Source organism: Sciurus carolinensis, chromosome 1 (genome assembly GCF_902686445.1).
Source record: "Sciurus carolinensis chromosome 1, mSciCar1.2, whole genome shotgun sequence".
Classification (NCBI taxonomy): domain Eukaryota; kingdom Metazoa; phylum Chordata; class Mammalia; order Rodentia; family Sciuridae; genus Sciurus; species Sciurus carolinensis.
Genome location: NC_062213.1, coordinates 158,355,671 through 158,368,586, shown reverse-complemented (window position 1 = coordinate 158,368,586; position 12,916 = coordinate 158,355,671). Strand labels below are relative to the sequence as shown.

At 33.3% G+C, this 12,916-nt stretch overlaps 1 protein-coding gene across 11 annotated transcripts in view; it reads left to right on the top strand.

Annotated features, from left to right (window-relative positions):
- Nucleotides 1–12,916, top strand: part of Atg4c (autophagy related 4C cysteine peptidase) — a 96,927-nt gene that overhangs the window by 64,284 nt on the left and 19,727 nt on the right. For 10 of the 11 annotated variants that reach the window (XM_047529099.1, XM_047529070.1, XM_047529079.1 and 7 more), the window contains 3 exons: nt 4,089–4,167; nt 4,825–4,901; nt 12,116–12,235. In XM_047529099.1, the coding sequence (XP_047385055.1) occupies nt 4,089–4,167; nt 4,825–4,901; nt 12,116–12,235 (276 nt within the window). The remainder of the gene's footprint in view (nt 1–4,088; nt 4,168–4,824; nt 4,902–12,115; nt 12,236–12,916) is intronic. The other variant, XM_047529123.1, reaches the window with a different exon arrangement.

Sequence of the window (12,916 nt, the reverse complement as noted above, 5' to 3'; positions counted from 1 at the left end):
GTTAAATGATACATTCAAGTTCAGATAACAGACTGGTAGCAGACCCTAGAACTTTCATTGTTTTATTTTTTTTTTCCAAATTTTCCCCTAAAATAAAACATGGTTTGAAGTGTAACATTTCCTTGGACATTTGTTAATTTGATTTATACAGTAGTCCACTAAAGTAAGAGAGCAGTGACTATTGAGACATTTAAAAATTTCAATTATCAGGTAAAAGTGTCTGAAATGGTTGAGTGAAGTAGATTATATGGTGGGTGTTATGCTTGGCCAGAGGGGGTGGTTGATCAAAAGCCAAAATGAGAGTATGTAAAAAGGTGTTCTCTTAGAAGTGAAAAGGTAGTGTGTCTAATAGTTATAAAAGAAAGATAATCATCAACATTTCTTCCTTCTCCTCCATGTCCTCCTCCTTTTTTTTTTGGTGGTCAGCAGTCATTTTTTCCTGACAAACCAATATACATTACAGTTTAAAATGCATTATTCAGTTCTATTTTTCAAATTTATTAATCAAGGAAATTCCACACTATTTCAGAGATGTTGCTTTCCTAGCATCCGCTGCATTCTATGAAAAAGAAATTTGGTGTATGTCTTGTCAACTCTTAACTACAGGAGGTTTATTTATTTATTTATTTATTTTTAAGGAAAATCCAATATGTTCTTTTTCTTCAGCAAGACAAATTAGGACTTTCCTTTTGACTGATTGCTTCAGCCTTATTTATTGCTTCATGGATACAGCTCAATAAATTCTTCCTTTGTATAACTGAGAAGAAGCTCTTTTAGGAACTAAAAAGTGTTTCAAGTTTCTAAAGATACAGTCTCTTATGTGTAATGGCATTCTAGTTCCTAATCTTCTAAGTGTTTATTGCTAAATCTGCTCTAGTCTGTTGCAAAGAAAATGTAGATGTCAAGAACCAAAGTCTTCTGATGCTTGAACCCATTATTTTTCTGAGAGTCAGTGCTGATTCTTGCTATATATTTCCTTTTTTCTTTTCTGAGCTATGAAAGACTTAGAACTTTCACTTCCTCATAAGTTACCAGGACATAAACACTCATTTTAGCTGATCAGATTGCCTTAAGTTAAATTAAGGCACCTTAGTTATACCAATGACTTTTATTTGGGGGGAATGAAATAGAATCCTTAATGTTAAGTAACTGCATTAGCATTAAGTGTTTATCTTTTTTTGGTTCAGTTTTTTTTTTTTTTTTTTTTTTTTTTGTGGTGCTGGGGCTCGAACCCAGGGCCTTGTGCTTGCAAGGCAAGCACTCTATCAACTGAGGTATCTCCCCAGCCCAATTTTTTTTTTTACTTAGTGCAGATTAGCTAAAATGAGCTAAGATTTTAATTGAATCTGCCTATTCTGTTTCATTTAATATTTTTCAGTTCCAGTTCTTTTAAAAAAAAAAACCTGATATTTTTACAAGATTGAAAATATATGAAGTTGTTCTTTAGTGGGTGGTTTAGTTTGTTTTATGCTGCTGTAACAATACCTGAGCCTGGGTAATTTATACAGAACAGAAATTTATTCTCTGACAGTTCTGGAGCCAGGGAAGTCTAAGATCAAGGCACTGGCATCTGACAAGGGCCTTTTTGCTATGTTCTGGCATGAAGACAGACAGACATGGAGTGACGTGTCAGAAGGGCAGGAGAGAAAGAACTGGCTCCTTCAAACTTTTTGTATAGCAGCATTAATCCATTATGAGGGTGGAGACCTCACTACCTGAACAAAAGACCCCACCTCTCAATACTGTTGCCCTGGGGGACAAGTTTTGAACACATGTATTTTGGAAGGGACAAAAACATTCAAACCATAGCAGAAGATTATTTAAAACATTGAGAACCTGCAGCAACTTAGATATTCATACTGAGAGTCTTAAGTACATTTTGTTATTTTAAATTAGAATATTGTAGAGTCATTAAACGTTTTAATACATAACTATTTTTACTAATTTGAAAAGAGATTCATGATAAAATGTGTTATTCCGAATGCTACTAATGATGAGTTCTGGGTATATAGAATTTAGGGTAATTTTTGCTTTTTTTCGTATTTCTGTGTTTTTTTTTTCTTTGACCATTTATTATGATGATAATGATGGTAGCAGTGGTGATGGTGGTGATGGTGGTACTTGGGGTACCACTGAGCTACATCCCTAGTTCTTTTCATTTTTAAAATTTTAAGACAGGGTCTCACTAAATTGCTGAGGCTGGCCTAGCATTTGTGATCCTCTTGCTTCAGCCTCCAGAGTCATTGGGATTATAGCTGTGTGCCACCACACCCACCTACATATTGTTTTTACAAAAACAATTAACTTAGGACATTTGTCCACATACAGATGCTCCTCACCTTACAATGTGGTTATATCCCAGTAAACCTACTGTAGGCTAAAAATGCATTTAATACTCCTTATGTACCAAACATCATAACTTAACAACACTATAGAACATTGTGCTGAATTTCAAGTTTAGAGTATCTGTTGTTCTCTCATGATCACTTGGATGACTAGAAGCTGTAGCTCACTACCACAGCCCAGCTCAGTGTTGCTACCTTGGAAAAAGGTCAAAATTCAAATTCTAAGTATGATTTATGATGGATGTGTATAACTTTTATACCATTGTAGTTGAAAAATTTTAAATCAGACCATTTTTGTTTGGGGGCCATATATGTATTCTTCATTATTATGTCCTTAAGATTTTAGAACATCTTACTTAAGAAAATTTTAGCTATTTAATATTTTGGAGTTTTATAACATGCTTTATCATTACTAAAGCTTTATAACATGTTGTAGTTAATGCAAGAACTATTATTGTTCTTTTTAGACATATATGACAGTAGAATGTATTTTAACACATTATACATACATGGATTATAATTAGGATTCCATTCTTGTGGTTGTACACAATACGGAGTTTCACTGGTTGTGTATGCATATATGAACATAAGAAAGTTATATCTGATTCATTCTACTGTCTTTCCTGTTCCTACCCCTTTATTCCTATTCCTGACCCCCCTTCATTCCCCATTATCTAATCCAATGACCTTCTGTCCCACCCCTTCATTGTGTGTTAGCATCCACATATCAGAGGGAACATTTGGCCTTTGGTTTTTTGGAATTGGCTTATTTCACTTAGCATGACAGTCTCCAGTTCCATCCATTTACTGGCAAATGCCATAATTTCATTCTTTATCGCTGAGTAATATTCCATTGTGTGTATATACCACATTTTATTTATCCATTCATCTGTTGAAGGGCACCTAAGTTGGTTCCATAGCTTAGCTGTTGTGAATTGAGCTGCTATAGTGATACGGCTGCATCACTGGTAATTGCAAGAACTATTGATTAGATATTCGTTGATGCCTAAGGACATTTTTAAAATTGATTTCACTGGACATTTTTTAAAGGTATGGAATTATTTGGCCCAGCTTAAAGAGTTTGCTTGTAATAGAATATTTATTATACTGAGGGGCATACTGAACAACTTATTGAGATGTGCCTGATATTTTTTGATTAGTAAAATAAATTGACTTTGTATACCATAATTATTTTCCTTGAGTTAAGTTGTTTTTATTAGTCTTTATGTTTATTCCAAATGAAACCAGCACAAAGAAATGTGTCAAATGAGTGAGTGATTTGATTAGAAAAATGGTTTTCAGTTTGGGATTTGAAAACTCAAAAAAGTTTAATGAAAACAGTCATGAGGTCTAAGAAGTAGGGTTAGCATTGCAAAAAGCCAGATGGAAATATTACATCGGTCACCATAATGCTATCCCAGCTAACTGGAAAGCCAAGTCTTGGGGCTTTGGCAGGAATTTTATTACTTTAATGTGGTATCATTTATTATCTCTATCTGGCACATAGTAATAGTTTAATGTTGAACAAGCATGCTGATCAGAATATTTAATTATATTAATGTTGAGTGATTTAAAGAAAGGGGAAGACTGGAAAAAACAGTTTCAGAACATGGGGGCAAATGTAATAAAAATGGTAACTGGTGAAAAGTTTGGGAACTACTAATACTGGTAAAATAAATTGAGTTGTTTTAAGTAATTATCATTTGTTTTCTGACTAACTCTTGTTTTAATTTATTTTGGCAGGGCGTTTTAAGCCTTGAATATTGTGTGGGTATTATTGGCGGCAAACCTAAGCAGTCCTATTACTTTGCTGGATTTCAAGGTTAGTGATTTGGTAAAATATATCTCTTCATTTTCTTTTTAAAATCAGGAAGTTAATATGAGATCAGCTGGAAACAGTATAATTAACAGAGCAAAAGGAGTACTTTATACATTCATCAGTCCTGCCGTAGCCACTCATCTGTCATTTGGCTCATGGTATAATTGGGTTCTGTAAAATGTATGCTTAATTTCTGTTATTGCATAAACAAGGCATAATTTATTGGTCTCACTGAACTTTAGAAGCCATAGCTGCCACGTTCTGGCAGTTGCTATTCACATATTTACTTTTTACCAGTCTTTGTGGTGCTAGTTGATGATAAAATGACAAGCAATATGTTCTTCCTGTCAGGACAGAGAAGTACAATACATTTTTCATATGCAAACTGTAGAATATAATTGTGTGTTTGTGAAAGTAATTTTATCACCAAAAATTAAATGACAGTCTCATCACTTTATAAAAATTCTGCTTATACAAGCATATTTGATTATGCAAAAGTTAATCTATCCTATGCAAACCTATGTTTCAGTCAATGAATATCAGTCTGGCAAGCTGTTACTCCTGGAGTTTTTTTCAGCTGTTCTACATAGAAATTGGATTGTAAGCAGTGTAATAATAAGGTGTTTTTTGAATTACTTGTCTTCTGTTTTGTCCTTGTAGATGACAGTTTGATTTACATGGATCCTCATTACTGCCAATCTTTTGTAGATGTCAGCATAAAGGATTTTCCTCTTGAGGTACTATATACATTTAGAGCTAGTATTGTTTTCTTATCATATGGAGCAAACTATTTAAAAATGTGCAAGATAGCTGTGTTTTCATTATAACAGCAAGATAACCATGCTGTATTATAATTACAAGTTAATAATTATTATTTTTCTTTCTTATAAAATTATTGTCAATACAGTGGTCAAAGGTTAAATGCTTTGTTGCTGAATTTTAATTTAAGATATATTTTCTTCTTCATTTATCTTTGTCTCCAACTTGTTAGATACCCAGTCCTACTAAAATAAATGATCAAGCCTCTCAGTAATTTTGTAGAAAGACAGCTAAACCGTACTGAAGAATTTAAAGTGTGTTAGGTATGTTTTGTAAAAAAGAGAAGAAAGGAAATAAAAAAGAAGGTGAAAGACTTGGGGTAGAGTGACAAAATAAGATTATCTACTAAATTATTTAATTATTATCTACTATAGTATTTGAATCTTAACTTCTAGTTAAGGAGTTTTCAGGAGCTTAGTTGGAATCTATTATTTGTTTAGCTTTTATTTCTTAAATTCTTTCCCCTTCAATAGGTCATTTAGTGATCCAGTGTTTTAATTCAGAAAATTTTGTGAGTTCTTAAGTGGGATATGTAATTATGACACGGTTTTAGATCTTGTTTTCCCAGTAAATACTTTTATAGACTAAAATAATTTTGTATAATATGATAATTTTAATCAATTCAACAGCATGCATGGGTCACTAATACTCAAGGGCTTGGCAAGTCGGAAATGTGGCTAAGTTCTTTGTTTTAGTAATAACGTTCTACTTAATATTAATACTTAATAGTATTTAAGGAGTAGATTATGAAAATAAATGGCAAGATAAAATCTGGTTTAGAAAGAAACATTATAATATAACTTCACAGCCTTTGTAAATTATTTCAACAAAAATAAAAGCATCTTGTGGTCAGAGATCAAGTTTTCTTTATTTTTTTTTTTCTTCATAGCATCGTAAATGTAAATCTTAATAGGTATTTGCTAGTTGGCTGATTGAAATTGAGGGGAGATACTACAGAATTGTGCTGTATGAACCATATTATTCTCTATCTCTTTGCATTGTGGTCTTGAGGCCCTGATTCTTATGTCTAAGTTACATTTGCATTTATCTGGGCCAAATTAACAGTAGATACTTGAGATCAGATGGACAATTGTTCATAGTATTTTAGTAACACCTAAAATAGGTAAATTAAATATTATGGGTCTTGATAATTTTGACCAGTAGAGAGAGATACTATCCATCTGCTATTTTGAGAGGCTCTGCAAAGGGACCAGGTTAGTGACAGTCTCACTGGGTATGTCTATGCAATTAAGATTAAAAAGGTTGCGGTTCATTATTGGGAGTCTGGCAACTGTCTAAGGAGTGAGTCAATTTAATAAAAGTTTGAAGTAGGATGGTATTAAAAATGGAAAGAATTGATTTAAAGATTTTACTTTGTAAAGTGAAATTTGATGAAATTGGGTAAATTAAAGTCACAGAACTTATTCCTTATACATGGGAACATTAATATAGTTGATTTAGATGGTATATTTTTGAATCTCTGGAAGACTATTTCAACCTGTATGGGTAATTTTTATTCAAAGTTTTTCACTTTTCTCCAGTGCAGAGATTTATCTTAGATTGTATAATTAATAGCATCACTTATTTTCCCATGAAAAATATAAAAATTATAGCAAGTTGTCTATCTTTGTCCAGGAATGAAATTATACTTTCTGCTTTTTGTCACATTTTAAGTCTGTAATGTTCCAAGTAACTACCTGTATTATTAAAGTATTATTAACTACCCTACATTACTAATGATCCTTGCTTTGGTCTCCTGGTTGTATGCTATTGAAATTTTGCAACTGATGTAGTAAAGTGTAGTAGGAGTAGTAGTAGTAGTAGTAGTAGTAGTACTTTTCTGTGGATTGAACCCAGGGATGCTTTGGCACTCAGCTACATTCCCAGCCCTTTTTAGTTGCTTTTTTTTTTTTTTTTAATTTGAGATAAGTTCTTACTAAGTTGCTTAGGGCCTCACTAAGTAGCTGAGACTGGCCTTGAACTTTGAACTTGAGATCCTCTTTATTTCTACCTCCTGAGTTGCTGGGATTGTAGGCATGTACCACCTCATCTGGCTTCATACTTCAGTTTTTAAAATAGTTTTTTTTGTTGTTGGGTGGGTGGGGTACCATAAATTGAACTCAGAGGCACTTGAACCATATACCCAGCCCAGCCCTATTTTGTATTTTATTTAGAGACAGGGTCTCACTGAGTTGCTTAGCACCTCGCTTTGTTGAGGCTGACTTTGAACTCATGATCTTCCTGCCTCAGCCTCCCTAGCTCCTGGGATTACAGGCGGGAGCCAATGAGCTCAGTGATTAAAATCATTTTTGTAGGCAACATTTTTTAAAATTAATACTTCTTGGTTAATAGATGAAGAGATTCCTATTTTAGATATTCTGTTTAATTCCATGTAAATAATTGCTTATAATCCTGGTATTTTAAATGAGTGCCCTAAATTCAGTAATATTGTGAAAATTTCAGTAGAATGGTAACAGAATATGTAAGATTGAAGAAGAGATTTAAATATATTATATCTTTTGTTATTATTCCTACAGTATTGAATTCCTACATTTCTAGAGTTGAACTTTTAATCTTTTGAAATCATATGAGATAACTCACTTCTTTGTTTTAATTATCATTTGTTGAGCTCTTTCTAGGTGTAAAGCACTGTCCTGAATTCTTCAAAATTCTCTGTTGCTCTTTTCTTCCTTATAACTCCAAATGCTTTGATTATATGTATTTCTACTAATTTTTAATTCTTGGGATGTACCTTATCGAATATATTTGTATATACTATTGAATTTATATATACTATTGAGCTTCTAACTGTTGAGAAAATCTTCCTTGAATACCTTTAAAACACATTGTGCAATGAATGTAGGAGGTCTATTTAGATTCTGAGCCTAGTAGTGTAGATATGGCAGAGATACTCTTGGTTAGGACTGAGGAGTGGGGCACACAGTTCAGTGTGAGGGTACATTTTAATATATAAACTCACACTCTGTAATTTTTATACAGATAATGGAGTTCAAAAGAGCAGCATTAACAACCTTAAAGAAAAAAAGTCATGAAAGGACAACTTGAAATTATAAGAGAATGGGAAGAAGTCAGATGGACTTTAGCAGTGAGGGTAATTGCATTGTGGATTTCCATTGTCAGTGGTTAGGATAGGGCAGAGTTTCAGTTGTTGGGGTGGAAGGACTCACTGTGTGTGTGTGTGTGTAATGTGTATGCATGTATTAATGTATATACATATGCACATATATTTATCATATATAATTATTTGTATGTGTGTACATACATATATACATATATAATATACATTTATATATACATATATATAAAATCAACAAATTAAGTTTTGTAAACCAGGTAATATCGTTTCATATTTTTTTTTATTTTTTCAGAATGACAGTTTCTAATTCTTGCAAATAACCAAAATTTTCTTACCTTTTCTGAAAGGTAAGAAAAGCCCTCTTAATAGATATGCTAGTCTGTTCTGATTCCTGGTCCCCAATTCCAAGTACCAGATTTTAGGAAGTTCACATGGTGGCGACTCTTTTAATCTTCTTAATAAACTCAGAAATAGTAGCACTAAAGTTACTAGGTAGGACTGGGGTTGTGGCTCAGTGGTAGAGTGCTTGCCTAGCACGTGTGAGGCACTGGGTTCAATTCTCAGCACCACATTAAAAAAAATAAATAAATAAAGACATCATGTGCATCTACAACTAAAAATATTTTAAAAAAATAAAGTTACTAGTGATACCGCCGTTTACCGGTGACGAGTTCTGCTCCTTCTAATGTTGAAGATTGAACACTAGAGAAGCACGCCAAGGCAAGCATATTAAGCAGGTTTATTTAAAGGGAATAATACAGACTTCTCCCGGCAGGAAGAAGGGGGCCATGGCTGATGTTCTAAAAGTCCCAAGAAGTGAGGGCACCCTACATCTTTTATAGGTTAAAGTCTCTTTTGTTCTCCAGTTCTCTCCCCCCTTATCTCTCCTTCCTGCCTACTGACTAGGCCTGGTTTTGCATTAACTGAGAAACCATGGGCAGGGGGAGGACCAGGGTGATTCAGGCAGGTAAGGGCCCAGGGGGCACCAATTAGCAGCTCCTTGTTTGCAGTCCTTGATAAAGGCAGGTAATTTTGGTAATCAATGGGCTCTGGAGATCCTTGACATTCCATTCTTCCAGGGGCAGTCTCCAACTTCCAGAGGCAGATGACTTTATGGCCTCCATTTCCTCGATTTGACCCGATCCCCTATTTCTACACTAACTACCTGTTCTTAATTCTGGCTTCACTAGGTAGATGAAGAAGTGAAATTGTCAGTGAAGATGCGCATTGTGAATCATACATACGAATTGCAGTTTGTAGAAGTTACTTTTTAGTAAGGGTGTCCACAGACTACCTTAGAAAACTTCATCTAAATTTCCAAAATACATTCCTATACCTAAAGTATTCATTTTAGTGTTATTTACATGTTTAGGTAATAAAATCTACTTCCAAATAATAAACTTACAACAGTGCTTGGCATTTAGTAGGTGTCTAGTAACTATTTGTTGAGGCAATGAATAGTGTACTAAAAAACAAAATAAATGGGAATTGACTCTTCTTGACTATTTTTATCAGAAATGTATTGTATTGTCATGGAAGCATAAGTAATGAACACTCTGTAAAATGTGTTTGTGAAATTGAAGCTGCTGTTCTTACCGAACATCACAATGAAAAGAATTAAATCATAAGTGCATAGCTCAAAGAATTACTACAAAGAGAACAGACCCTTGTATGCCATTTAGGAAAACTCTAACCGTTTTTGCAATTAACAAAAATGGTTCTGAATTATAAATTAATATTGATTTGACTTCTGAATCTTGGGTAAACAGAGCAATATAATTTTAAATGACATAAAATGCCTCACTATAGTGAGTCCCAAAACTCATGCAGTTATACCCTGTAGTATTTTTGGTTTTCAGATTTATATCCATGCTTTTGTGAGTAATTAAAAAAAGGTCTTTGTAGATATCAAAATAACCATAAATAACAATTTAGTGTTTGTCATCATTATCTATGATGAGTGAAGCAATACAATAAAATAAAAGGAAGCCTATTTTAGTTAGTGTTACTGGTTCCAACATGAAAACTTGTAATTGGTGCTTTAGTGTAGGACAGCCTCATAGATGAGTTAAAAAACAGATTACTGGCCCTTGTACACATTTTGGGCAAAGTAAAGAAACATTTCTAGTTGCTGACTTTGGAATGAGTTGGGCAAATGGCTGTTTTTAGACACCTTCTATGTAGAATGATTTCTTTTAAGTTGATCTAGAGTGTCTTATACTTTAATATATTTCTGTAATTTGTTAAGTAACAGGTTTAGTTAGTTTTTCAGTACCTTTCCAGATGTTTTAAATATCTCTTTGCAGATAAAATGGGTGAAATACCAAGAACAATCCAATAAGAAAATACTTGTTTTGACTTGTATCCTGGAGGTTCTAGTTTAGATAGGTTGGATCTCACTATGTAAAGTAAGTGTTAGCCAAGCATTTTGTTGAAGTCAAGAGTTTTGAAAAACTGGTTTCATCTATATTTACTGATGTATTGTTGAATTTGAATCTAATATACGTTTGGACTTTTTTTTTTTTTTTTTTTTTTTTTTTTTTTTTTGCGGTACTGGGGATCAAACTCAGGGCCTTGTGCTTGCAAGGCAAGCACTCTACCAGCTGAGCTATCTCCCCAGCCCTATACATTTGGACTATTCTTAAGGGAAAGAGCAATCAAATGTATGCATTTAGCATCTCCTATGGCACAGTAATTGGATGACTAGGATGTAGGGGGAGAGAAAAGAGTGATTTTGATTTACCATGAACGTAACAAATAAGATAGCCTATACTGTTTTACATTTTAATGGGTATTTTCAAGTTAAAATCCCTTAGTCTTAAGGTATTGAATGCAGGGAAATATTAAGTTTATGAGTTCAAATCCAGCTGAGGTTTTTTCCTAATTTAAAAATATAAAATACACAGTAGAGAATTTCCTACGTTTGTCTCCCATCAGCCCAGTTCTCTTCCTCTGTCTTAAACTTGTTAATTTTTATATGATCTACAGAATTCATGTAAATATCAAAAAATATTAATATATAGTCTTATATCCTTCTATTTTTAAATGGACTTTAAAAAAAATACTTAACAGGAAAGCACTTGGTAGTATGAGTGATTTTTTTTTTTTTTTAAGAATGGGATGCCCAAGCATTAGTTATACACAAACACACATATACACAAACATGCATACATAATATATATATCTTTTAAACATAGTGCCAAAGTATGGTGGTGAAGAACAAAAGGATGGAGTGATTAGCTTTATATTGCCCTTTTCCTACTATTGTATTCCTTAAAGCCATCAAACCCTATAAATAGCCAAATCCCATTAATGAGAGGAGAGAAACAAGGGCAGTGTGCCCAGCCTGTTTACATCTGTGGTTCTGAGGCCACTTGAGAGAAGCAAACTAAAACAGACAAGAGGACTAGTGAAAAAGAGGGCAAGGACTGTAACAGGGTGGTTTTCACCTGTTTCATCCTAAAACCTGTTTGAGAATAAACAACAGTGTAAAGCATAATACAAGAGCAAATTGAAAGAATGTGCTGTTAGGCACTAATTGTGTCAAGTTATTTTCTTTTCATATCAGTACAGACATTTACATCAGTCTGCTTTTTATTTTCTTGAAAAGCCTGGGTATTAAAAGGTTTGTAAGCATTAAAAAAAGAATCTCTAACAAGACAAACTTAACTTTAGCTTCATAGAAATGGCTAACTGGATTCTAAACCTTGTACTAGCCCCTGATGTCTCTCAGTAGCGCCATTTTTCTTCCCTTCTCCAAGTGTTAGAAAACCATACCACCTTCCACACACTTCCTTTCTTTTGTATGATAGCACTAACATCAAATAAGGTGAAGATTTGGTGAATTAAATATATACCGTGTTGGCGTGTGTTTTACACCTTTGGGGAGTGGGAAAGACTAAAATACCATTTGAAAAAAATGTGTTTATAGTTTTGAGAAAAAGCTAAATAATGAAGTTTAAATAGCATTCTCGTATATACTTATATTCATCAAGTAACGATAAATTAATCCTAAAGAATTTTTTAAAATTGCAGACATTCCACTGCCCTTCTCCCAAAAAGATGTCGTTTCGAAAAATGGATCCAAGCTGTACAATAGGATTTTACTGTCGAAATGTTCAGGACTTTGAACGAGCTTCTGAAGAAATCACTAAGGTACCTTTATTTAAAATATAATAACACTTATAAATGTTTAACTTTTATTAGATAACCTGTCAGAATACAGGAATCTGTAAATTATGATATTTTGTAAAGTTTTACCTTTAATGTTAATATTATTAGGAGTATTGTGAATCAGAAAATAAAACTTGGGGAGTCTGACTGAGCATTACAAGTGAAACCCGTGACCAGGTCAAATATTGATTGTTCCACTAGGTGGCACTGTTGAAATAAAAATCCTGCAAACTGTAGAAATGGGCAAGCAATTGGGTTATATTCTATTTGAAGAGGATTTAAAAGGGCAATCCCTTAGGGGCAGAAAAAAATTAATGAAGTATTTGATCAAGCCAAATTGTGCATTATTTCTTGTTAGTGCAAGTGCTTCTTTTATTTTTTTAAAGAGAATGGTATTTTTGGATTCCTCAGAACTGCTTTATCAAATGAGCTGTGTTGTTACCTTCCAATAAGCTTGTCTAATCTGATCTATTCTACTTCCCAGGTCTTTGAAATAGGTTTATTTAACTTATTCTCATTACCTTTAAACTTCTGCATGTTTTTGGTCTTTGAGTACTGCTAAATCACGTAGAGAGCTTTATTCCCTGTCTATATTTCGTACTGGAAAATAAAAAAGCTTACTTATTTAAGAAGTAAGTGTAATTGGACAGGTCTCTTTATTAG